General features: G+C 43.4%; 1 protein-coding gene across 1 annotated transcript in view; it reads left to right on the top strand.

Annotated features, from left to right (window-relative positions):
- The window catches only part of shisa8b (shisa family member 8b), a gene marked incomplete at its 5' end in the record, with an annotated part of 59,536 nt that extends 37,605 nt beyond the window's left edge, over positions 1-21,931 (top strand). Inside the window, 3 exons of the mRNA XM_083787596.1 lie at positions 11,139-11,263; positions 19,654-19,767; positions 21,236-21,931. Of these exons, the coding sequence (XP_083643722.1) occupies positions 11,139-11,263; positions 19,654-19,767; positions 21,236-21,831 (835 nt within the window). The 3' untranslated portion in view covers positions 21,832-21,931. The remainder of the gene's footprint in view (positions 1-11,138; positions 11,264-19,653; positions 19,768-21,235) is intronic.
- Between the last annotated feature and the right edge of the window lie 5,807 nt (positions 21,932-27,738).

Genomic DNA, 27,738 nt, shown 5'->3' on the forward strand with positions numbered 1-27,738 from the left:
AGGATTAAAGGTAATGCTCCTATGTATACATGTATGTAATCTGGCACCACTGCAGTATCAGGCACAAGTAGCCATTACGTCATTTGCTGGGACGGTGCATACGCATCAAAAGTGCTGGGACAGTGCATACGCATCGAATATCGTCCTGGGCGAAACTAGTACTTGCGTGTTCTGCTAGCGCAAGTAATAAATAAAATATCATATCACACACCATTGGCAGATAAATATTGCCAGGATTAAACATTTCCTGAAGGGCAGCACCTCATTGAAACAGAAACCATCCAGAAGCATAAACACACAGATTACCCTTCCAAAGATTAAACAAACTTCAATGAGATCACTGACACAAATCCTTCGTCCGAAAATGTCTGTGTGACTAAGACCGTGTGTCCTGTGTGTGCAGCTCAAATATATCCAACTGCCACTCCAAGTGAAATGTACTTAAGACCCTTAAGAAACATACACACACCCATTTACACAAACAAACTGTACAGTACAATGAACTGTACATGTATGCAAAGGTGTCGTATGTACCTTGACTCACTACACAGTAGAACATACTGTACACTAACATGTTTACAGACAGACACATACAGGCACACACACAAAACATGTGATTTAGTCTGCCATACAAAGCCAAAGTGCAGTAAAAATTGAACTGAAAAAAGGTTTAAAAGTGTTTCAATTGGCCAGTCAAATGGGTTATCGGCATCAGTGATATATATCACACTATAACTGTTCTTGTGGTAAATGTGTTTACCCCAAAATCCCAACGGCTATAAATAAAGGTATAAAGGTACTAGGGCAGTATAGTTAAATTAACCTCAATTAACCACTATTATACGTTGTTTTATGCCAAAATAAGCAATCCTCAAGTTCTCAATACACATCAAGACAATTTACAATTTACAATTTACAATTTACAATTTAGGCATTTAGCAGACGCTCTTAATCCAGAGCGACTTACATTAAGCAAGAACAAAAAAGCATGGGAATACATCACATAAGAACATTTATCATGAAACATGCGTAAGCTAAGAAAGTAACAGTGGAATATCTATATGATGAAACTATACATATAAACTACACATCTATACTACTATGCTATACTTATGTACTATGATGTGCTATGACTAAATACAATGCAATTATAGTGCTGTCTACATAACATGCTATAAGTCTGTATCAAATGCTATCTACGTCTACAGAAATGCTATCTAAGGGGGTGGGGTAAGTGCTACGGGCCATGATGGCTTGTTGATCTGCCATTTACACACACTGTCATTAAGATATTACTGTAGGCAGCCTGTATATGGTAGAGCTCAGAACTCTCTTGGCCATACAGTGAAAGGTCAGCCTAGGGTTAGCAGCATACACACGGACCATTAAAGGAGGTCATGTGCAGAGAACCAACATGGAGAAATTAATAACAGTCACATGATCAAAAATGTGTGCGTGCACGTGTACATGCAGTAAATGAAGGGGACTGCTCATAACTCCCACATCCTGTTTGTCCGACATATGTGGCCGGTTAAAACTAACCTGTGGCCCAGGCCGTAGCGTAACGGTCTGGGCACCGGACTGGTAATCCAGTCGCAGTGTGCCGCGGGTTCGACTCCCGGACCCGACACGGCCTTTACTGCATGTCATCCCCCCATCTCTCTCCCGTTTCCTGTCAGCCTACTGTCTGTCCCTTCAAAAATCAATAAAAGGCGTAAGCCGCAAAAAATATCTTAAAAAAAAAAAAAAGAAAAACTAACCTGTGGCCGGTTAAGACTAACCCGTGGCCGGTTAAGACTAACCCGTGGCCGGTTAAGACTAACCTGTGGCCGGTTAAGACTTACCCGTGGCTAGGTCTAGGGTTAAGGTTAGGTCTAGGGCATAGACTGTAAAAAATATGGACAAAGCGTTCCCCGGGTCTAACATGAACGTAAAATGAAGCCTGTCAGTCCTTGAATTGTAAGTCGCCATCTTTCTAGATCCGTTTGGGCCCAGCTGGCCCATTGGCTGGCCCAGACAACGAGGCGGGACTTCCCCCCTTCTTCTTAGTTGGTTTTCATTTTGACTCGAGTGGGTGGGGAATCCCGATCATAGACTGTAACGGTAGCCACGCCCCTCAGAACATGCACGACTTTATGGTAATTTATTTTATAAATGGGACCATAATTCTCCAAAAATAATATTATGACATTAGAAATGAGACTTTAAACTAGTGACTGGAAGCAAAAAGTATTCATGACCATGTTTATTAAGGTAATACAGTCTAGGTGAAGTTGGGCCCAAATACATGGACTTCTATGGGGCTATGGGTTTTTTTGGGCCCAATGACAGCGCCACAACTGGCCATTATATGAACTTTCAGGAAATCCCGATTTCCTTGTGGCTTCACAAAATATCTGTCTGACTGCCCCCCTGGTCTAGGGTTAGGGTTAGGGATAGGGTTAGTAATGTGCAAGTCGAAGGACCAATGGAACAATGAGCCATTGGAGAAATAACACAGCACCATAAATTAATGTGTTACTCACGGCATGTGTAGGCTACGACACACATTGTAGCATGTGTATGCATCAGTCTGTGTTTGTTTGTTGATAGGACTTTTGGCTGTAAAGTTATGTAATGGGGACATGGCCACTTATCGGTCTTGACCTTATGTGGTTGTGGCCTATTGTGCCAGATAAATACCCAATACCAACATGGACATATGGATTACTGCCACACACAACAAATGGGATTGCTTTTCCATTCCGCCACTCTCTCTTTCTCTCTGCCACTGTTCCTCCCTGTCTCTTCATCCGTCTCACACCCTCTCAGCATACTGCGCGCACACATGCGCGCGCACACAAACACACACACACACACACACACACACACACACACACACACACACACACACACACACACACACACACACACACACACACACACACACACACACACACACACACACACACACACTTTCCTTTTGTTGACCTTTCTGCAGCTAATTTAACTTTGGCTGCATGGTTTAAGGGAAGTAGAAAATATGATGAAATATTGAAATGATCAGATAATATGCAGGGTCAAATCGACCGATACCGATATATTACATTTATATTTAGCTCATTGCTGTTTTTTGTTTTGTTTTTGTATTTCATTTTCAAAGCCATTAACGGTCACATTATTATTGCGTCAATATTGGTGAAATATCGGTGAAAAAATATCAATCAAGTTAATATGTGTTAAGTTTGTGAACAAGGGGGCACGGTGGCACAATTGGTAGTGCTGTCGCCTCACAGCTAGAAGGTCCTGGGTTCGATTCCTGCTCGGGACGCTGTGGGTGCTGGCGGCGTGTTTCCTCCTCCGCGTCATCAGTGCCCATACCCGAAGGCGGGTTGGCGAAAGGGCCTTTCTGTGTGGAGTTTGCATGTTCTCCCCGTGTCCCCTAGGGTAGGTACCCTCACAAAAAACATGCAGTAATCCTGGTCACTAAACTGCCTCCCCCTGGCCAGCCGGGGCGCCTGATGGAGGGGAAAGGAACTGGTTGGAATAACGTGTTCCTTCCACGCGCTACGTCCAACCAGGGAAACTCCCCCCTGTCAGGTGTAAAGGAGCAACTTGGCATGAAGGAAGCATGAGTTCAAGTCCGTTGCTCTCCCCTTGTCCCCCATATATGGGGACTATAGGTTGGTGGAGGGTGTGTAGAGCCCAGGATCACATTAGATGATTGACACAGGGGTAAAAAATGGGTTACAAAATCGTGGGATAAAAACTATATTAAAAAAGAAAAAGGTTTGTGAACAAAGCTGCACAAATCACAATGATTCAGTGGCAAAGCTGCACTATACACGTGGCATCATCCCTGCTTTGACAGACTGGCTGCTTGTCGGCATGAATATACCAGCACGGTAACGCTCCTTTGGCCAAAGAGAAATAATGTTTTTTCTAAATATTTCAAGTACAAAAACACAACAAACAAAACTGTTTTACATAAAGACTCAGAGATTATCAACTACGATTCAACTTTCACTTCATTTTTGATGGTTGTGCAGATTGTCATTGTCAGATTGTTTTGCTGTCTGTGACATCATGCATGTAATGTACCGTAGCAACGTGAGCTGTGATTGGTCTACTTTTGAGGGGACAGACATACAGATAGACGTACAGACAAACCCTGTGCAGGCGGCTTAGCAAGAGAGAGAGAGGGGTGGAGTCGAGTACATCAAGACGTTACATTTTAGATTACCTTCCTCAGATAGACATGTTTACACCGAGAGGAGGTGGTAGTGGCTGTAGTCATTTCACTCCTCCCCCCACTGCACGAAAACTCTGACCCCTCCACATACAGTAAGCACCACCTCCCTGGTCCTCTCCTCTTCCATGGCTCTGCCTCACCTGTCACACCCCCTTCCTGATTCTCTCCAGGGTTTGGCTGTCACACGTCTCCTCTCACCTTTTACCAATGTGTGTGTTTGCATGCGTGCATGCGTGCGTGCGTGCGTGCATGCATGCGTGTTTGTGTGTTTGTGTGTTTTTACTGAATGTATGTTTTTGATTGTTTCTGTCTGAGTGTGTGCATGCATGTTTGATGGTGGTAGAGGGCATTTTATATTCATGTTTGCACATGTGTGTTTAAGTGTGCGAGTTTGCAATGTAGTTTGTGTAAATGCACGTGTTTGATCTGCATCACTGTTTCATCAGAGTGAAAGCACAAAGTCTATACAGGATGTATAGACTCTCACCCCCAAGCCCTGTTACCTTTCCCAACCTTTCTTACATTTTCGCTTCCTCATTCATTCCTGCAAATGCCCACTAACTCAAGGGATGTGTGTGTGTGTGTGTGTGTGTGTGTGTGTGTGTGTGTGTGTGTGTGTGTGTGTGTGTGACATATAGGCATATACTGTACACAGACCTCCAGATCTGTGCTGATATCGGACATGTCAAGTCCATATAGGGGGGGAATACAACAGACACCTATAGCTATAGAGCGTGCATCCGCCTGGGTGACGGAAGACTGCTGGGCAACCGTTGGCGCTTTGGCATGGGGGGGGGGGGGTGGGGGGGGTTTCTGCCGATTGATAGGATGAAAGTAGACTGACAGGAAATGGGGAGAGAGATGGGGGGAAGACACATGGCAAAGGTCGTCGGGATCGGGAGTCGTACCCGCGGCACATCAGGGATCTCCATACATGATGATGTTACGTAATGTCACGAGCCATGACCATATATGGAGGCATGGGGTGACGCACGGACGGACGGACGGATGGACCAACTGACGGGAAATGCACGTTTTCATAGTAAATGAGACCTGCAGTCGCAATTATATTATTTATAAATGGGAGCTAGAGATAAAGTGAGAGGTACACAAAGAGACATGGAGACACTCCGCTGTTGTACTGTACTTTTGTGCTAGTGCTGCTGAGTGATTATCATTAATTGGTATGCTGAGGGTTTGGAAACTGATAGTTACAGGGCATTAGGAAACTCCCGTCTCACAGTCACTATGACCCTAATCTGATAGGAGAGCAAAGACTATGGGCCACGATGTCACACATTGTCACAGAGTCACACATTCACGTCATTACATAACGATGAGAGTGTGCATGCAAGACACACCGCGATAATACATAGTGAAGGGTGTTTGTTAGCCAAGGATTTAAAACCGGTAGTCTTTGGTGTCTGTCAAGACCCACAAAACTCTTTACACGTCTTACACTTTCTACTGTAGAGTGCATGTTGAAATGTGCAGGAGAGAATCAGAGGCAGACTTATACCCATGTGATCAAGGTTCAAGGAGTTTTTGCGAGCGTAGGTCGCAGTTTACGATGAAAACCCGCACCAGGCGTCTGTCACGCTCAAGATACATCAGTCACACGTCCGTCACACTCAAACCCTGTACACTCAAGTCATGCTCCATATATGGCCAGTACATAATTCTTTCCATATGTTGATCTGACCTCATAAAACCCTTAGATCTTCATATACAGTATGGAGTCGACCTGTTCTGACATTCCATATGTTTATCTGACCTCATCAAATCCTGTAGTGTACACTAAAGACACGCTCCATATATAGCATGTGTCATATGACGATCATCACCCAGATCTGCATATATGGAGCCGGCCAGCAACTCTACATCTGACCTCACGGAAACCAGATTAAATTAACTCCTGCTTCTTAACTGAGCCGTATTAAAAAGCTCTGTTGTTTCAGCCCTAAAGGGCGAGGTCACGCTTCTCGCCCTCAGGCGTCGGACTGGCATTGTCATTCCATACGAATACAGAACAACATTTGTTTACCCAGGTCCTGGTCAGGCAAAAAGACATCTAAACGTTTCATAGGAATACTCTGCAAGTGCAAAAAAGCACCCACTAATATTGCACGTGCTCATGAAAAAGCAGCAGCACTAAAACAACATGAAACAGTTTGTGACAGACAGTACAGTTCATAATGCAGAGTCTCACAGATGGTTCAAGGTAGACGTTCATGATTCTCACAGTCACAGGGAAGAAGCTATTCTTCCTCCTGGTGGTGCTGGCCTTGATACTACACAGCCTCTTGCCCGAAGGGAGGGGGGACAAGGCTGTATCCAATGATCTTTTGGGCAGACTTCACCACCCGCTGGCATAGCTCCTGGCATATTTTAAATGTATTTCTCTGCCCGCTAGGTGGTAGCATAAGCACAGCTAACATGTGCCAGCATTGAGTCCCATGCTACGAGCCTCCGTTTCATTTCCGGGTTATCAGGGTGGTGGGGACTATTGTTGTGAGCAGTGATCATTAGCACATACCCCTTACCTCTCGTCAGAAACAGTTACATGTCCGTAGCCATGCGAGACAAAGTCACAAATGAAATCCGATCACAGGATGGGCGACAGCTCACCATGGACAGGGCTCAAAGCTTTAAAGATACAGGGCATTGAAAATCCTGCTTTTAATGGAGATAAATGGAGTCTGGATGTAAAAATCCCATAGCTGATGGGGACGGAGGCATTGCATAGCAACCGGAGCAATGCTAAAAGGTAAATTGACGATCGCCGTTTTCATATATGGATTATACGGGGGTCTACAAACATGTTCGTGGTTGGCACTTGCCTACTCTAGCCTAGGGGATCCGAATATGTTCGTAGATGGCAGAAAAATTATTAATATGGCTATACTGTTTTTTGCCTCAACCGTATACATCATGCAAGACTAGCAAAAAACGTAGTTGTAAACCATGTCTTGTTTTCATATCGTTAATAGCGAGATTTGAAGCACCACCTACAGTATCCTGCATGCTGACAACGTTTTGACTTGATTTAGTGATGACATACTACGTGTTGGAAAAGTTATGGCAAAATTATTTACTGAATGATATGAAGAATTTAAGTAACAAAACATGAGTGGTATACTTGGTTTTAATAATACTAATAAGTACAAGCTTCGTATACAGGATCTCCTCACTGTTCAACAAAAATGCCTTGAAGACTTTAACAGGAGCCCTCATACAAGGTTTCTTTGACTATGCATCCACCTCTTGGTACCACAGCAACTCAAAGGCCCTTAAAACAAGGCTCCAGACAATCAATCAATAAATCAATCAATCAATCAATCAATCATTTGCCCAAATCATCTCCACGGTATGTCTCCCACTATTGCTATCACTATAATCACTGGCGCGAGTTCTAGCAGCGATCCTTGCTGTGTGACATGAAAAATGTTGGGAGATGACAGGAATTTCAGTGACAAACATGTCTTGGAGATACATTGTTAATAAAGTGTTGATAAAGTGATATTTCAGAACTTTGTGACGATACTGAGTGAGACAAGAGTGCATTTTGCCAAGTGGGTCAGGACTCTAAAGTAATTTGAGAGACATCAGTTCAGTCTTAAGAACAGCTCTGACAGGAGAACATCGTGTTCACTCTTACAGTACGATGAGTAGGGACTTCACAGTTGAGAAGTAATGAATTGCATTTTTATAGCGCTATTCCAAGTGCTCAAAGCGCTTGGTTCATTCATTCATACATTGGGAGGTGAAGCTGCGAACAGTCGACGTCAGTGTCCTCACTTCCCACATTCACACACCAATGGTGGCGAGCTCACACCAACCAACTCATTGGAGGCAATATAGGATTCAGTGTCTTGCCCAAGGACACTTCGACATGTGGACAGGAGGAGCCGGGATTCGAACCGCCGACCCAGGGATCATTGGACGACCTGCTCTACCTCCTGAGCCACAACCGCCCTATTACTTTTAATACTGTAATATGGTGATTGGTCCAGTCAGTGAAAGTTCTGTTATTTCATAAACTAGATACTTGCTAAGTAGCCTATAGCGTTTAAAAAGTGCCACAAATCGTTTAAACTAGCAATAATTTGAGAAGAGTGTCACAATCACATTCTTAAATGGTAGACTAGGAAATAGACATGTAGCTAATTCCAGATCAAGACTTTTATTGTGGCTGGTCAGATAGCTTAACCTGTGACTAAACCATCCTTTTGCCTTTCCTCACATACAAATGCAGAAGCTCACTCCAACAATTAGCACACTCTGAAAACACCAGCAGCAGTTTGGTTGCAGATGTCCAATCAGAAAACGGTTTGCACAGTGAGCCAAGAGAGAGCAGAGGCCCAAGGCACCCAACAACACAAAGTCAGAGATAGGCCTACACTAAAGAGAGAGAGAGAGCGAGAGAGAGAGAGAGAGTACAAACCCTATGTTTGATGTGATGATAGATAAACAGGCTTATTATGTGTGACACCAAAAAAGCATTTAGCCAAAAACTCTCCTTTCGAAGCACTTTTTGGCATCCATGACACCATTAGTCACGCATACATCACACCTACATTACACACCATTTTTAGAGCAGCAACACAACATTGGCCCAGAGCCATCTAATAGAAGAGTTACGATATTGAGGGGGCGCCATTGGACTGACCATGTGTGTGTGTGTGTGTGTGTGTGTGTGTGTGTGTGTGTGTGTGTGTGTGTGTGTGTGTGTGTGTGTGTGTGTGTGTGTGCATGTTCAGGCATTCACACAGGTTGTATTGACTGTATTTTGCAAAATAAAAGGCTTGCGCATGTGTGCATGACCATCAACAGCGTTTGGGAGGCTGCTGATATACATGCACATGAGTTTCGATGGCTGAACAGAGGAAGCGTTTGAATTATTGATCAAAGGAATGAATAGCATCAACACTGAATTCAACAAAGGCAACGACAGCCCCAACACGTTTATATAAAGTGATGAACATGTGTGGCTGTATTCCACGAGGAGGGATTGTGGAGATTAGAGTTATTGTCAGCTAAGGGGCTGTAGGGAGTTACATGGACTACATGTGCATGGTACACCCCACAATAGCTGGTACACCCCAAAACTAATTTCCTGTGAATCTTCACAGGGTTTTGAATATCAAGCTCAGTCCCACTGACTGAAATGAAGGTGCATGTACACATGTACAGTTGTACACATGTATGTGCATGTGTGCAATGCAAATACGCCAGTGGTTAGTTGTGCATATTGTGTTTTTTTCTCTTGCACGCACACACACGCACACACACACACACACACACACAATGGTATACACACACACACACACACACACACACACACACACACGCACACGCACACCTTCTGCACAATGGATGCTGCGTTTGAGAATCTAGGTAGAGGAGCTTATGATATTGTGTTGAGTGTTTACTTGCGAATTAACACTGATTTACACTGATGAAGGCTGGATAGCCAAAACGTTTGTCCTGTGATGTAGAGAATAAACCTTTTGAAAGTATATTATTGGTGAGACGGAGGAAGTGCCTGGCCAGGAGTCAACCCACAGTGCCTAGTCCCTCCACGCGCCGGATGATGTTGGAAGACCCAAAACCCTGAGGACGTTGGGATACATCACTGAGGATACGTCCCAGTTGCATCCTAGCGGTGTTTTTTTGTTCTGGTGTGTGCGACCTCTTCACCTATTCTAATTCAAATTAAAAACTATTATTAACATATACGTCTACTACACTGTCAGTGGTGCTAACTACTGCAGAAGGTCCACTTTATGCACCTGTCCTGCAGCTCATATAGGGCACAGGGGGAGCCTATGGTTTGAGTGACTATCTTGGGGGAAAATAACATGCCAACTAAAGGCCTACAACATCCAGTACAATATGTAGGAACATAAGACAATTCACCCAAGAATTAATTCCAGTAACATCTCTTTCCATTTCTCTCTTGTTTTATAATAATTTAATCATAACGTACAGAAAAAGTGGGTGTGTGTGTACTGTGTACCAAGGCTGTGTTAATAAAGCAAATGCCAGACACTAAAACTAGTACTCACACACCACCGCAGAGATTGGGGTTTGATTCTTCACTGCATCCAATCAGCATAATGTAGGTTGATTGTAGGAAGCAGAAGATTCTAGATTAATCTGTGTATAAGATAAGATGGCATAAGAACTTAAATCACAATCAAAAAAGGGAAAATTCAATCACCAAAGACAGCACAAGATAAGGGCAAAAGAAAAGTAGTGTCGATTAGAATAGATAGTATGATAGAAATACATCACAAAGCAAAGAAATACATACACAAACATACAACAACACTAGTATACATCCTCAGCAGTGTTTACAAGACAAGGAAAATACAAGAGAAGGCACAGTAAGCCTGTTTAATAGTGTTAGCTTAACTGTTGTTTTCCAAACAATTCTGTAGCAGTGGTTCTCTTTTCAAGATTTCTCTGTAGCTACCTCTGGCACTCGCAATGGCTAGTTTCACCCTCTTGCGCCGCCCTCGTCCCCTCGCGTATGTCTGCAATCATATATAAACTGTTATGTCGGCCTGGGCCATGGCTCAGCGGTCCAGGCACCTTGGCTGGCAAACCAGTCTGGCAGTGTGCCACGGGTTCGACTCCCGATCCCGACAGTCTTTACTGCATGTCTTCCCCCCATCTCTCTCCCCATTTCCTGTCAGCCTACTGTCTGTACTCTGTTCCTCCATAAAGAATATAAAATAAAGGCGAAAGCCACAAAAGAAAAACCATTTAAACTGTTATGTCTGTGTGTGGGATGTGTTAAAATAATATGACTTGTTATTCAAGGAGAATTGGTCTAAATAAATAAAAGGTACATCACAATAGTTCCCTGACTGTAGATGTTTTGTGTGTTAAACTCCACCAGGACCCTGACTGACCTGCTGAAGCAGCCTGGAGGGGACATGACCTCAGTGGATGTCATTTTGGCCAACTCCCCTACAGGAGGGAGAGCCAATGGCATCTCAGCCCGGATGCTCCGTAGCCGGAGTGGTGAGTTCACAATACAGGCATCGGTAAAACACACAGTAACAAATGTTTAATTTAACTCTGAGTGTATAGGGGAGGGGTATTTCTGGCAGAAGCCCTTGAAGGGTAATTTCTCCATTCTGCTACAAAACAGCACAAAGTCGTATGATGCAGATTATGGGGAAATGTCTTCCCTTAAATTGTTGTACTACTATACCAATTATGTTCACTAGCTCAATGTTGAGTTGTTTTATATCATTTGTAAAATGATATCCAGCACATGGGGGGGGGGGGCGGGGGGGGACGTCAAATATTGCTTTGTACAAGATCAAGAGGAAGTTGGCTGGCAGTGGGGACACTCACTGCGACTCATCATTGCTCAACAGGGGGGAAGCGGGGAAGCTTGAGAAATAAAAAGAGCTGTTGTGAAAAGAGGGGAGGGAAAATAGTAGTAGGTAGTAGGTAGAACACAAAACACCCACACACAAGCCATATACAGTGATTACTATGTTAATGTGGGCAGGGAATTTACCCACTAGATGCACATGCCAATTCTGCGCGTGTGTGTGTGTGTGTGTGTGTGTGTGTGTGTGTGTGTGTGTGTGTGTGTGTGTGTGTGTGTGTGTGTGTGTGTGTGTGTGTGTGTGTGTGTGTGTGTGTGTGTGTGTGTGTGTGTGTGTGTGTGTGTGTGTGTGTGTGTGTGCGCGTGCGTGCATGCGTGTAGGGCAATGCTAGAGGGTCAACTAACTCTGACATCCCTAAATGTAGCACTTAGCAGAGCAGAGCTCTAGATGGACCAGCTGGAGAGTTAACAGATGTAGCCTATATGTAGGTATTATTGATCTAAAATGACCTTGACATTGACCTTTGACACATGACACTGCACTTGAATAGCTTCAGTCACCTCATAAATCAACTTGGCACCCCAGAAAACCTATACTTTGATGGCAGAATCATCCAAATCGGCCCATTATTTGCTTAGTTATGCCATTCACAATATACAATTTTATATCAGATAAAAGGGTAAGTATACAGCTGCCATTTTGACATTGCTATCACTTCATTTCATAAACTACAGACATGTAGCAATACAAAAATCACATTGTCCCTTTTTTTTCTTTTAGATATTTTTTTGCGGCTTACGCCTTTTATTGGTTTTTGAAGGGACAGACAGTAGGCTGACAGGAAACGGGAGAGAGATGGGGGAAGACATGCAGTAAAGGCCGTGTCGGGTTCGGGAGTCGAACCCGCGGCACACTGCAACTGGATCACCAGTCGGGTGGCCAGACGGTTACGCCACCGCCTGGGCCACATTGTCCCTTTGTCCCTTTTCATGGCAACAATAATGAGGCATCTGGCCTATGGACTATTACCTGATTAGCGGTTTCTCACTCAATCTTTTTGGCTGACATTAACATCAAAGTCTTGGGTATTTCAAGGAAGTCAGCAGACATTAGAGTCAAAAGGTAAATTGTATGATTTATATAACTGTTTACGCTTGGCTGTTGATGATGTCAGCCAAAGGGCAAGAGAAAGTATTTTTGTCTGGAACTCTATCACAAACATCGGTCAGTAAGCAGTGAGGGGAAAAATGCTTGAAGCTAAAAAAAAAAAAGAAAGAAAAACTAAATGCTGACCCCATTTACCATAAAAGAACTACCTTTTGATGCCACTACTACTGGTAACTAGCATCAAGCCAGAGGCACATATTCTTAGTAGGATACTTTAGCTTACATTGCCCTTATTACAGTAAATGTAACCAACTGAAAACTGTGGTATAACAAATAATTTACAAATGGTTATGGTTTTACACTTCAAAACATAGTAGACAAAAAGCTAAACAAAATAGAATGTAACACACTATATTCTAACTTATTCTACGTTTTCCAAACACATGTATCACTATCCCTCCATATTTACCACCATCACTCCATTTTATCTTTATCACTATCATACTTACAGTACTGCCCTCTCTCTCGCTCTCCCTGTCTCAGAGGCTAAACCAGTTCCAAAACCAACTTGTTCTTTTTGATGCTTCTGCTACCGTGTGGATTAGTCTGTCAAATAGCATGTGTAAGACAGAGTCACCGGCTCATATACATAAAGTGAGGATTAGTGAGCCCATGCGAGCGGTGGGGTGGCATATGGATCAAACCAATCAGTTTGATCCCCTTTCCGTAAATGACAATGACAATGACAGTATATTATTAACAGTAACACATGTACCGTATAGCTACACTAACTCACAGGTGTGTGCAACTACGTACATGTACACACAGTGAGGAGCATCTACGGTGTACTGTACAGTACTGCATATAATATGCCTACAGGCTGACACACACACGCACGCACACACGCACACTTTCAACTTATTTGACAGTGACAGGTGCCATGCACGCTCAGCTTTAATGCTTTCCTCCTGCATGATCTTACACACACAAACCCAAACGCGTCTTAGTGCTTTCGTACTTTTTCATGGTTATGAACCAGGGGGGCAGTCAGACAGATATTTTGTGAAGCCTAAAACTCCTGAAAGTTCATATAATGGCCTGTTGTGGCGCTGTCATTGGACCCAGAAAAACCCATAGCCCCATAGAGGTCCATGTATTTGGGCCCAACTTCACCTAGACTGTATTACCTTAATAAACATGGTCATGAATACTTTCTGCTTCCAGTCACTAGTTTAAAGTCTCATTTCTAATGTCATAATATTCTTTTTGGAAAATTATGGTCCCATTTATTAAAAAAATTACCATAAAGTCGTGCATGTTCTGAGGGGCGTGGCTACCGTTACAGTCTATGATCGGGATTCCCCTCCCACTCGAGTCAAAATAAAAACCAACGGAGAAGAAGGGGGGAAGTCCCGCCTCGTGTCTGGGCCAGCCAATGGCCAGCTGGGCCAAAACGGAGCCAACCAATGGCCAGCTGGGCCCAAACGGATCTAGAAAGATGGCGACTTACAGTGCAGGAATAACAGGCTTCATTTTACGTCCATGTTAGACCCGGGGAACGCTTTGTCCATATTTTTTTTACAGTCTATGTTATGAACACATACAGGACAACAGCATGTGCACAATGTGTGTCCATCTAGCCTACACACATTAGCGCATGTGTGCACCATGAGTCTTACTAAAAGTAATATTTGAACCGCTGTAGTAAACTACTGACCTGAAATGAATTTAGCTCCAGAAGCCATCACTCTAGCCGCGGCGTTGCTTTCTGTATTATGACTGGTGCTGCTGTCTGCTATCTTATAGCAGTGGTTCTCAACCACATGGGGTATACTTGAGGATATTCCAGGTGTTCCCCCGCTAAATTAATTAATATTATAGCATCAAAATCCTTTTAATCACTTTGACCTGTTGGCTATTTGAAACAAGCTTGCATCGCTATTTTAAAATAATTGACATTTTAACAGCTCAAAATAGATAAAAATGGACAGTACTGAGATTTTTTGAGCTAGCTAAGTTTAATAATTAGGCTGTATGGGGAAAATACATGGGGAGAGCATGCCTGACTTAAATGTATCACAATTAACCGCGAATAATCATACAATCAAAATTCTATGCTTCACAATGATGTAATCGTGAAACTTGTTGTATTCTTCTCACTAATTATTTAATATAACCTGGTGTTCTGGTTTAAAGGAGTAGTTCACCCAAGAAATTACATATTTTCTATCAATTACACATCCCATGAAGTCTTGATTTCAGGGAGATTTTTTGTCACATTCCTAAGCCAATAATTTGATGACCGGGAGACTCAGACTCGATGGAAACAGATTTCTTAGCTGAAGCTTCACCTCCCAATGTATGAATGAATGAACCATTGTAAGCGCTTTGAGTAGGCATGTAGTGCATAGAAAAGCGCCATAAAATGCAATTCATTATTAACCGAACAGATACCTGTAAATATTGCAATAATAATGTGTGGTTGTCACAAAATCCAAAGGCACACCTGGACTTGTCTCATGGCACACCAGTGCCTCGGCCCACCATTTGGGAACCACTGCTCTAGATTAATATATCCATCCTTTTTTATCTCTCGCTTTCTCTCTCACATAATACACACAGAAAGAGCTGGCTCCACTGTCCATCTCAGGTAACATCACATCACCACAGCCATGCTATATTCAGACATGCTCAGACAGAAGGGCCAGGCCCCATAGGCCCTGACCCTACTATGTTCAGACATGTTCAGACAGAGGGGCCAGGCCCTTGGGGCCCTGACCCTACCCCTTGGGGCCCTGCGGGGCCTTACAGTGACAGACAGCCAAGCAGAAAAGGGAATACACTGGTGGTTGCTCTTCGCAACTGCTTTAATCACAGTGCACACACCATGCCCAGAGATATTATGCAACTCATTAAGCATCGTTCTTTGCTTCAAGAGGGTTGAAACCTCACAAGGTGCACTTACTCAGTGATAATTATTCGAGATATTATGTATATGTGCCACCACCATGGCATGGAGATCTCCAATTCACACTATCAACCTGTATACATACAACAAGAAAGAGCACACTTGCTTGTTGTCACACACTCCCTCCAGCGTCTGAGACACCCACGCCGAGTTTGAAGTCGATATACTGTACAGGAAGGACAGATGCACTGACACACATGCATGCAGATATTTGCAGAATTTATAGTTAGAGTTAAAGGGACACTTCACCCTTTTTGCAAAAAAATATATGTTAATGACGTTTAGAAGCTTTAGATCACTTTCCTGGGGGTATTTATGTGTGTAATATGTGGTTTTAGTTATTTTAGATTGTAGCAGTGAGCCTGTTGTCTCTGATGTCATGGACACTGGTCTCACTACCTTCCTGGACTACAATTCCCATAATTCTTTGGTGCACTGCTCCTCCTTGCGGATAGGGGGAGAGCTGTCTTACTGAGACAACATGTAGTCCAGGAAGGAAGTGAGCCCAGTGTCCATGACATCAGAGACAACAGGCTCACTGCTACAATCTAAAATATCTAAAACCACATATTACAAACATAAAGCCCCCCAGGAAAGTGTTCTAAAGCTTCTAAACGTCATTAACATATATTTTTTTGCAAAAAGGGTGAAGTGTCCCTATAGACTATGAATTGGCACCGGTCTATTCAGAAACAATACACCGGGACACCCATAGGTCCAGAAGCCCCACTGCAGCTGCTGTGCCCACTCCACATCCCACCACCATCTGATCTCAGACCAGTCATCTACTGGTACATGTCCTGACTACACCAGTACCAAGCCTGGTGCACTGCTCAAGAAATTCTGTCTTGGGGTTTGTTTGTTTGTTTGGGGGGAGGGGGTATTCTGGCACTGTGGTTGCTCCTTTTCAGTAATCACATGAGTCCATGAACATCATGAGCATTCATTTACTGACATTTGTGTACTCATTTGGAAATTGGATAGGGGACAGAGAGCGGTGCCACTTGTTACCTTTGCAGTCAACATTCCTTCTCTTCTTGTTGTGCTTTTTTGTAAATATGGTTATGCGTTTGGTTAGCTTCCTAGCAATATATACAGACACTCAGCATTCATGGAGGTATGTCAAGTCCATTCTAGCAATTCATGCAACAAGTGAAATCCTGTCTTGAAATTCTCTCAGCATCCTTTATCACCAATCAATCAATAGCATCATTGTAGGCAGGGGCTATATAGATATTTATCGTTAAACTGTGCAACGAGATTGACCAGACAACGTATATCTGCTGATAAGTTGTGAAATGTGAAATTGTGTGTTCAACAGTGGTCTGTTATTCTTAACAATGAACACAAACTAGAAATGCACTCTGTCGAGGTGCCAACTTGCGCCTTGCACACAAGTAGTATGGTGTACTTGTGCGCAAGCAGAGCATGCAAGTACTGCTATACTAACTGATGTCTATTACAACTGCTGTTCTAAATCCTTTAGACCGTTATTGACCTTATACCAACCTTTGGCCATACAGTATATGGAATGTTGATCAGGTCAGCTCCATATATGGAGATCTAAGGGTGGCAGTGGGGGCAGTGTCTTGAGTGTACATGGTTTGATGAGGGCCCAGGTAGGGCCGGGCCTTAATTTTCGGGCCTGTTGAGAACTCTAGTTTTCGCCTGGCTGCCAGGCACTAATAACTAATAACTTTGGGGCGGGCCCGGTTTTCATAGTAATAGCCTACCACTGCACTGCGAAGCTGGCATAGTGTATGCTACATTTTGTTAAAATATTAGTCTCAACATCAACAGACTCAGCATAATGCAGACTCACAACACAAGCATACAAAGACATACTTATTAGCCATATATAAGCCATATATAAGCCATATACACCTTATACAAATACAAAATAGGATCCGTTCAATAGATAACTTTCATGAATTTTCACTGTGTTTTGAGGAGTTTCAGTCAGGCTTCCAGGCATTCCACAGCACGAACAGCTCTTGTAAAAGGTGACAAATGACTTATTACTTGCCAGGGATTCCTGTGACTGTTCTATTTTAATGCTCCTTGATCTTGGCTCCGTTTTTGACACTGTTGACCATTCGATTTTTAATAGACCGCTTAGAAAAATGGGCTGGCGTTGAGGGAATAGCTTTAGACTGGTTAGAAGTGTTCCACAGATCAGATCATTCTTGGTCCCCTTTTGTTCTCTATTCACATCCTCCGCCTTGGTAATATTATTCACAAGCACAAAATTAACTCTCACTGCAGATGGCAGCTTTACATAACAAAACCCAATGCTGGATGTCTCAGAATTTCTTCCAGTTTAATGAGGCTAAATCTGGAATTACTTTTGGCCACCCTAATTCCACACTCTCCTTCCGGTTTAGTTAGTTAGTTTAGTTAGTAGCTTACCATAAATACTTAATCACCAGCAGACCTTGAAAAGGTAATTCACACTTTTGTTTCATCATGTTGACTTTTGTAATTTCGTATAGTCTGGCCTCTGCAAAACAATTACACCCATCAAATGTTGGGAACATCAACATTTTTTATTGGAAGTTTGGCACTATTGTAATTGATTTAGCATGAAGAATTTCAATAACAGCTACACATGCATGATGCGAGTGCCTCAGAGCAGACGTGAGATTCAGTGTACCTGATGCAAAACAAATCGGACCGTACACATTAGTACATAATGTGTGTGTACCCGTGATTGGCCCAATGTGTTTACAGCCCCTTGAAGAAACTCATAACTCCCAAAAGGGCAAAAATGTGTGTGTCACTTTCTATCAGTCAAACAAGGCTCCGAGGAACAACAACAGGCCATGATGGAGATAGTTATGAAAATGAGGAGGGGGAACAATAAGAGCAGGATGAAGATGGTGACAATGACGTTAAGTTACAAAAGAAAAAAAAATGATTTTCGACTAATCCTGTAATCTGCCTCATGTTGAGGGGTCAGCCTCACTGGATGGATTTACCATGTATTTTATTTTATTTTTTTAACTTAAATTTTTATCCCACGATTTTGTAACCCAGTTTTCTTTTCACCCAGTGCCAATTGTCTAATGTAATCCTGGGCGCTACACTTCCTCTGCCAACCTGGGGGGGCAGCGGACTGACCTCATGCCTCCTTCTATGCATGAGGAGTCCAAGCTGCTTCTTTTCACCTGACAGAGGGTAATTTCCCCGGCCGGACGTAGCGCGTGGAAGGGACACGTTATTCCGACCAGTTCCTTTCCCCTCCATCAGGTGCCCCGGCTGGCCAGGGGGAGGTAGTTTTAGAGACCAGGATTACGGCATGTTTTTGTGAGGGTATCTACCCTAGGGGACACGGGGAGAACATGCAAACTCCACACAGAAAGGCCCTTTCGCCAACCCCCGCCTCGGGTATGGGCACTGATGACGCGGAGGAGAGAACACGCCGCCAGTGCCCACAGCGTCCCCAGCGGGTACCATGGTTTGGTAAATCCATCTGGTGGCGCGCACATGCACGCACACACACACACACACACACACACACACACACACACACACACACACACACACACACACACACACACACACACACACACACACACACACACACACACACACACACACACACACACACACACACACACACACACACACACACACACACACACACACACACACACACACACACACACACACACACACACACAGTTTTGTGCTGTGGCTTAAACTGGTTAGTTACACATAATTAGTTAGTTACACGTAATATGGTATAAAAGTGTAGATTAAGGTGTGTGTGTGTGTGTGTGTGTGTGTGTGTGTGTGTGTGTGTGTGTGTGTGTGCGTGCGCATGCGTGCGTGCGTGGGTGCACCAGGAGTCTGCGCTCTGCACCAAATTCGGACAACCCCAGTTATGAATTGCCCTCATGCGTGCTTCTTTAAAAGTCCAATGCATGCAGTAGCCTAATTAAAATGATGTCTCTTTTTCCACTCTCTCATCTTTCCTACATCCTTCTCTTCAGAACAATACCATCTCAACAATGCAGGTTATGGTCCGTATGGTCTTCCACACACACACAGCAACCACAGCTCCCTGGGCATGGGCCTCAACAAGTACACCTCTCTAAAAGCCGTTGGTAAGCCACATGCACACATACACAAGTCCACTGGCTCATTTGTGCACACAAGTCAGTTGTTGATGCATATATGCTTGTCACGACGCTGAGGAAACGCTGATCAAACACGTCACACAGTGATAATAACTCCTATAGACACAGTAACCTTTCGCATAGTCCCAAGGCTGTGTAGCTGTCATGTAATGATGCTCCCATGCTGGCTCCCTGAAACTTGATATGAAAATAGGTCTAACATGCTGCTTCTGCTTTTCTTTAGTGGACCATGGGGGGCTGACCAAGTAAAGGCTAATACAAAAATAAGCCCCAAAAATAACTTTAGAAATAACAAAAAAAAAGAAAAAGGAAAATGTTTTTAGGTGAATTCAAAACCATCACTTGATCAATGAAGTCTATAGATCCCAGGGTAAAGTATATCTAGTCACCTGGGCTTGTATTCATCAAGTATTTCAGAATCACTCATGCTGACATTTTGACCAACGAATACTAGAGGTAAGAGATGGTAATGAAGCTTCCTAGAAGCAAACATTTTCTGATAGTTTCTCTTGCAATTACCGGTACATTAAGTACAGTACACAACTTTTCTGTCACATGGTATACCGGTATGTGTATAGCATAGTTTGGCTTTTAAAGTTATTGGCGTTTACCACCTCTCAATATAGACAAGTCTTATGTAAATGTACAGTACAGGACATGCAGGGCCCACTTGGAAAAGAGATGGAAATCTCAATGAAACAAACCATAAATAAAATAACAAATAAATATCTAATCACAAATCACATTTTGTAGTTATGTAGTTATATAGTTATAAATAGGATGATTGTTCTATGAAAAGATAAATGTTAAAATGTCCACCCCAGGCTTGACTGTCAATTCTTAACAAGGCCCACAATGAGATTGAGTCTGACAGCCTTGCTAGAAGTGCCCAAATGACACTCTGGACTGACCGTCTGTCAAACAAGCCTGCTATATTAGATCACCCAGTTCAAGATGTTTGTTGTCCCCCATGGGAAAGTTGGTTGCAGCCAGGCATAAAACACAATATATGGCCTCCAACTGAACAAAAGATAAATGAGCACACAAGATGTCAAAATACACAACATAAAATATATAAAACAAAGGAATATTGTCACCAGACCATGGTACTGTAAATAGGATATGACTCAAATGAATGATGATGTACTATGTAAGCCTAATTCCTATTAGTTTTTGGCAATCTTCATGCACTAAACATGCATTAATTATTGTTTTCTTTATGTGTCCCTGACTCTCTTTCACCATAACACACTTTCTCTCTATCCCTTCCTTACTCTCTCTCTCATTCTGTCTCTTATTCTCTCTCACTCATCATCCTATATCGCTAATCGCTCCCATGTTTGTTGCTCTCGAATTATTCTCTCTCTCTCTCTCTCTCTCTCTCTCTCTCTCTCCTCTCTCTCTCCCTATTCACCCCCCCCCCCCCCCCCCACAGCTGACACTGCAAATCGTAGCTACTACAAGAGTTTCCCTGTGATGGACTTCTCTCACTACCAGGCCGCTCCTCCCCCTATTCCAGCCTTCCATCACTCATCATCCATCCATCAACACCACCACCTCCAGGACAAGTCCTACCTCCACCAGGCCCCGCTTGGGCCCCACCACCTGCCTGACCTCCACGCCCCGCTCTCCATCTCCATACCCCCCTACCACATGGAGCACCAGCGCCTACCAAAGACCATCACGCTCCCAGCCATCTCCGGCTCTGCCTTCAAGGCCTGGGAGTCGAGTGGCCGCCACGTCCAGAGGCAGACGTCTGTGCCTGGGCGCACCTCCTCGGCTGCCGGCTTGTACCACCCCCATTACTCGGCCCGAAGGCACGCCTACTCCACCCGGCGGCAGCAGAGTATAGAGAACATGCCCGACCTGTTCGGACAGCAGTACACAAGGGCCTACGGAGGAGGGGATGGAGGAGTGGTGCTAGGTCAATTCCACGGCTATGGTCACCATCTGCCCCAGCCTTCCTCCTACTACCACCACACCAGGCACAAGGGCTACTCCACCCACAGTAAGACTGAAGTGACCGTCTGAGGTTCCAAGGGCCACAGGGACGAACCAGTTGTTACGTACTAGGATGAAGGCATGCTGGCCTCAGTGGTCTTCAACAGGAGATAAATAAATGAAAGCCTGTAGCGGGAGGAGCAGGATTAAAAGGAAAAGCAGCATGGCCAGTGTTTATAGTACAATACAAGTTGTAAATGCCTGGTTGTCTCAGACCAGGCTGGATGGCCGAAAGTCGGAGACTATGTTTTCGCTCATGTCCATCTGTGTGTCAGTCCGTGTGTCTGACCAGGTATGTGTGTAACATGTCTGTGAATAGCTAATCATCTGTGAACAGCTAATCTCGTTGAACCGATCGTCGACCTAACTTTGCAAGCTCACTCCCAGCATGCAGGCCAAGAAAGAACCTCCACCCCGATTATTTTAGTGGGACATCACTTCAGCTTCGAATTAGTCGTACAATCAAATCTTAGGTTGTGCAATTTCCTTGGATTATGATTCCACTCCCCAAATAGGCCCGGCAATTTGTGCCAGGCTAGATTGTTCGGCATTCCTGTTTTCTTCTAAACACAACCACTTTTAACTCAAACTTAAGATCAGGGGTCATGACAATCATTGGACATTATGCAACACAAAAACAGATCACTGCGTTATGGCTGTGCCAAATTTGCTTCATGTTAATCGTTACCTTTGGATAATTTATTATGTATTGCTTTAAATTATATTAATTTGTTGGGAACATAAGGATTTAAACTGCTGTCCTAGCAGATGAAACTGCCATTGTCATAGTTAATCATGTAAAATATATTTTGTGATGAAATAGATGGACAGGGCAACCCAGGGCCCTCAGGGGGTTAGGGGTCCACTAGATAGAAGACCTGTGTGTTTGCTGTTTTTATATTTACCTTTTTATTATGCAAGTATGATGTTCAGCATGAGAGCACTACTCCGTCTAGGATGGAGTGAGGATCATTTTCAGCACAATTTGACTCTTCTTTCCATTGCATAAGCGTCAGGACAACACAAAGGATATATCAATACAACAGACCTGGTTAATAGAATCTGTTCATACTGTACACATTTTAATGGCAATCATGCAAACATATAGCAACATAATACACTGGCTGTTCTTCAGCTATAAAGCCAAATAGAGATTTAAATTTTTATATTTTGCAGTGAGACTTGTATGTCTCACAATTTCCAAAATTGATACAAATTTGTACTTAAAAACAGGTGAGGTTTTGGCATTATATTGTTTACTAACATTAACATTATACTAAAGAGCCCTGCTCGTACATCTGTGTATCTACGTATCTACGTTCTCTCTCTCTCCAAATCTCTGGCCCTGTTAAAGTGTGCAGTGTGCAACATAGGTCCAACATTCAGGGATGTCGGCCCCCAGGTCACATTAACTTGATGGTGGGGACAATGCCACCCTGGTGTCACGTTCCATCAGCCTCTATCCAGCCCAGTGAGAGAGGGGAGGATGGGGAAAGGAGGTTAGAGAGAGAGGGAGAGTGTGTGTGTGTGTGTGTGTGTGTGTGTGTGTGTGTGTGTGTGTGTGTGTGTGTGTGTGTGTGTGTGGTGCACATACAGTAAGAGCCACGGGCTAAACTTCTTTAGAAAGGATAGAAAGGGGCAGTAGTGAAAGGAGAGAGAGAGCAGAGAGAGAAAGGAGGAGAGCAATGAAATAAGAAAACGATGAAAGAAAATGGTTATAAAAAGAGAGTTGACGGGGGTAGATTTTTGTGTTGACTAGTTACTATTTCACTAGATAGTAACTTGTGTTTCCTTCCTACGGGCACTGAAGGAGTCTCTGCTGACCATTGGACATTCTGTGTATGTGTGTGTGGTATGGGAGTGTGCGTGCACGCTACCCCTTTGAGGTGTCGTTGGAGTGAAATGTATGGAGGCATTTGAAACCCTGAAGTGTGGCAGACCACCCACATCACCTCTCTGAGTCCTAGACAGCAGAGGACAAACAATGTGGACTCGTGACAGCTACCAGTTTATATTTTAGTCACTCTACTGTACTCCACAGAAAACGTTTTGGAGCCAGCGCCTTTCTGCCTGGTGTGTGCTCCTCTTTCCAACACTGAGCATGGTGTTTCAGCCATAGACTGTAAAGAATATGGACAAAGCGTTCCCCGGGTCTAACATGGACGGGGGGTGGCTCCCGTTCATAGAATGTAACGGTATCCACGCCCCTCAGAACATACACGACTTTATGGTAATTTTTTTAATCAATGGACCATAAAGACCAAAAAGAATATTATGACATGAGAAATGAGACTTTAAACTAGTGACTGGAAGCAGAAAGTATTCATGACCATGTTCATTAAGGTAATACAGTCTAGGACTCTAGGTGAAGTTGGGCCCAAATACATGGGCCTCTAATCCTCTATGGAGCTATGGGTTTTTTTGGGCCCAATGACAGCGCCACAACAGGCCATTATATGAACTTTCAGGAAGTCCCGATTTCCTTAGTGGCGTCACGAAATATCTGTCTGACTGCCCCCCTGGTTTCAGCACTCTCTGCATCCAGCAGTTTTAGGCAGAGTGCTCAAGCAGAAAACAGTTCAACTTTTGGAGAAGCGCAGCCCATCAATGTCACGGCTTTGTCTGACAACTCTGTCAGTCAATTACGACCTGAATCGTTACAACCTTGAGAAGTCTATGTTTAGCGATGTTTCCACTTGTCTATTTGTGCCAATAACACCTTTGAGGACAGCAACGGTTGATATATTCGAACATTACGGGCATCAATAAGCGCTCCTCTACTCATAAAACACTCTCTGTGGACATGACTCCTAATGGGATGTCTTTATTCTGAACATTATGGGGAAAATTATAATAGTCAGTCAAAGGTCAGAGGTCACAGAGTCCTATTAGAAAGACCAGGATATGAAATAGGAGACAACCTACGGTAAGAAGAGAGATGGTGTGAATTTTTTACCTGCTGGTTGTCCTTGGAGACGAGACTGATTCAGGGGAGGGGAATACCACATGACGAACTTCTTGGAGATATGTCTTCACATCATGAAAAGGAACTTCTGTAACGGAAGTGGGACATGATAAAGTATCTACTCAACAAGGGATCAACCATGCTGGTTGGCGAGATGTTGTAATATCAATTGAGCTATTGCTGATGGCTTCAGCTGTGGCCACAGAATTGTTTGCACAATAATGTTTGTGCTGCTATACTTAAAATGGTGAAGAGTTACATTGCAATTGCAAGCATAACTTGCAATGGGCTAAACAGTCACTAGAGTATTATTGTGGAGTTAGTTGAGCAGAGCTGCCATGGGCCAAACAGATAAGAGCACATAAATAAATAAGCAAAATTACACCAAATGATGAAGTCAATTACTAAATGCAAGACGTGACTTTAAGGTATGGTGCATCAACATGTATACAATATCATCAAGAAGAATCAAGAGGCGTGTATTTGCCTTACAAGTACAAGCAGCTACATTTGTGACTGTGCAAAAACAGCAATACAATACAACATAAGAATTCCACTGGACAGTCATGCAGGCATTCATTATAGTATATGAGTATATGAATCATGCATCGCTCACGCGCTCGCACGCGCACGCACACACACACACACACACACACACACACACACACACACACACACACACACACACACACACACACACACACACACACACACGAGGGGATCAAAAGGGTCTGACATTTCAAATGTCAAACTGTAGCACAAATGTGCTACTGTCCTGGAAAGAGAAGAGTTTAAATCTTTATCGATTCGACGGAGATCACATGACAGGCTTGACCTTCCACACAGCGAGTTTGATTATACATACCTGATGAGGTCTGGACTTTGAAAGCTACTGTGATCTAAATCAAGCAGTTACATTAAATAATTTTCAACGTTGCCCAAAATGCAGGACAGCTCCAAAGAGTTACGCAACGATGTGCACTTATCTGGGTGGTGTGCAACAAAGTTGTGCTGAATGAAGGCAAAATTGAAGAACCCATAAATGAGGTATAGACAGAGTAGTGTCTTTGTGCCCTCTTTGCGATCCCCCTCTTAACGTTGCCATTTTCTGTCTCAAAGAAAAGCACTCGGGAATGGATTGCCTCTGTCAAAAAACTAAAATGTTTCGTAAAAACAAAAAAAACTGTGATTTATCAAGGCAAATGTGCAGTACATTGCAGTTCATCTCTATGCCCTAATAATTATGGCTGGCAGCAACATGCAAGTAATTTGCCTCAATAAGATTTATCTGTTAGTCTTGATATTCTGCATTTGAACTCTTTTTAATAAGCTCTCTTGCAACTTCGTTGTCGTATGATTCTCACTTCTCAGTACTTTCCACTGAAGCAAATACAGAACTATCTAAATCAAGACCTGAGGCCTTGATTGTGGGTGATATTCCATGAAGTCTTCATGGGTCTTATGTGTCCAGGAAAGGTAATCACCCGGTCCCACTCTAGTACACCCTCACAGCCAACTCTCTCCTTTATTCCTCCTCTGAGTCCCATTATCCATTCACCTCTTTCATTTCTCTCTTTCTAATCGCCGAATTGGCTTTCCGTTCATCTGACAGCCACTCAGCCAGTCTCATGTTGTCTTGATGCCTCTTTCCCTCAGTCTCTGAACCACTCTCTGTGCACTCAATTGTCCTCCAATTGCAACTGCTCATTTCCTTGTGTGGCCCGTTGATGCATAACCTGTTTGCCCATTGGGCTTTTCTCTTAGTGTCCTAATGTTGCTCTCTTGAGTCATGCAATACTATTTAATTCTGTGGATCTGTGTAGCTCAATTGGCTGAGCAAGGCTTTCATCACTGCTAGGGTTAGGGGCTTGGTTCCTAATGGGGCCAGACTAGGCTAATGAATTCACAGTAGTGTATGGTGTTTGGATTGATGCATATCCACCATTTGGTGGATATGCATCAATCCAAACACCATACACAACCGTGGCTTATGTTCTGTTTAAAGGAGCACTTTAAAATGTTCAACCTTATCTTCATACTGTATAATGAGCATGTCACCAATTTTCAACCTTTCTTCATATAATTGGTATAATGAATTATATTAATTAATTGGTGGGCCATGGACAGAAAGCTGCCTATCAATGACATCATCTATAGCTAATGGAAACTACAGCATTTGATATCCTGGAAGGTTAGCATGCTGAAACAGAAGCCAATAAAATACAAAAGTTTGGAATCTTGTTAAACATTGTCGACAGCCCACTGCAGAGCGAGCTTGTAGACAGAAATGGTCTCTCTCTCTCTCTCTCTCTCTCTCTCTGGTACCTTCTAATAATGAGTGTTAGTGAGGGCTAATGATTGGAATTGGGTGAAGCACTCCTTTAAGAGTTCTCACACACCCCTCAGAGACAGATGACTCCAGCTAGCTTTCCCACATGCATGACTATTGGACTATTGGTCCAAATGACAAGTCACACTCCCCAAGAGTTTATGCTGCATGGCTGTATGGGTGTCATGCCACAGGCTGAGTCCACAGCATGTGGGGGTTTAATGGCACGCGCACACACGTGCACGCGCCCACGCGCACGCACACATTTGTCTGCGGCACAAATATTGTTGTATGATAAATTCAGAATCAGAAACTTTTGCTAGGGTTATCACTGTCCACATACTGTACAAGCACACACAAACTAGCTTGCTGCGTTTACATTGCGCCCTACAATTCCAAATGCATCTCTTCCTTCTTTGCTCCCACAAGTACCAATGTACAGTATAACACCACAGGGTTTGACACTAACGGTTGCCCGACTGCCCGTGGCAAGTAAATAAAACATTCAGGCAAGCAGAGTTTGCTTTCAGGTTGCCCGACGGGCAAGTGTATTCCATCTTCTTCATGAAATATTATAGGCTATTTATGAAGAACAATGCTACATTCATTCTGTTGTTTCAAAGTGACTGTCACACTCTGCAAT

This window comes from Protomyctophum parallelum (assembly GCF_964188405.1).
Source record: "Protomyctophum parallelum genome assembly, chromosome: 17".
NCBI classification, from domain to species: domain Eukaryota; kingdom Metazoa; phylum Chordata; class Actinopteri; order Myctophiformes; family Myctophidae; genus Protomyctophum; species Protomyctophum parallelum.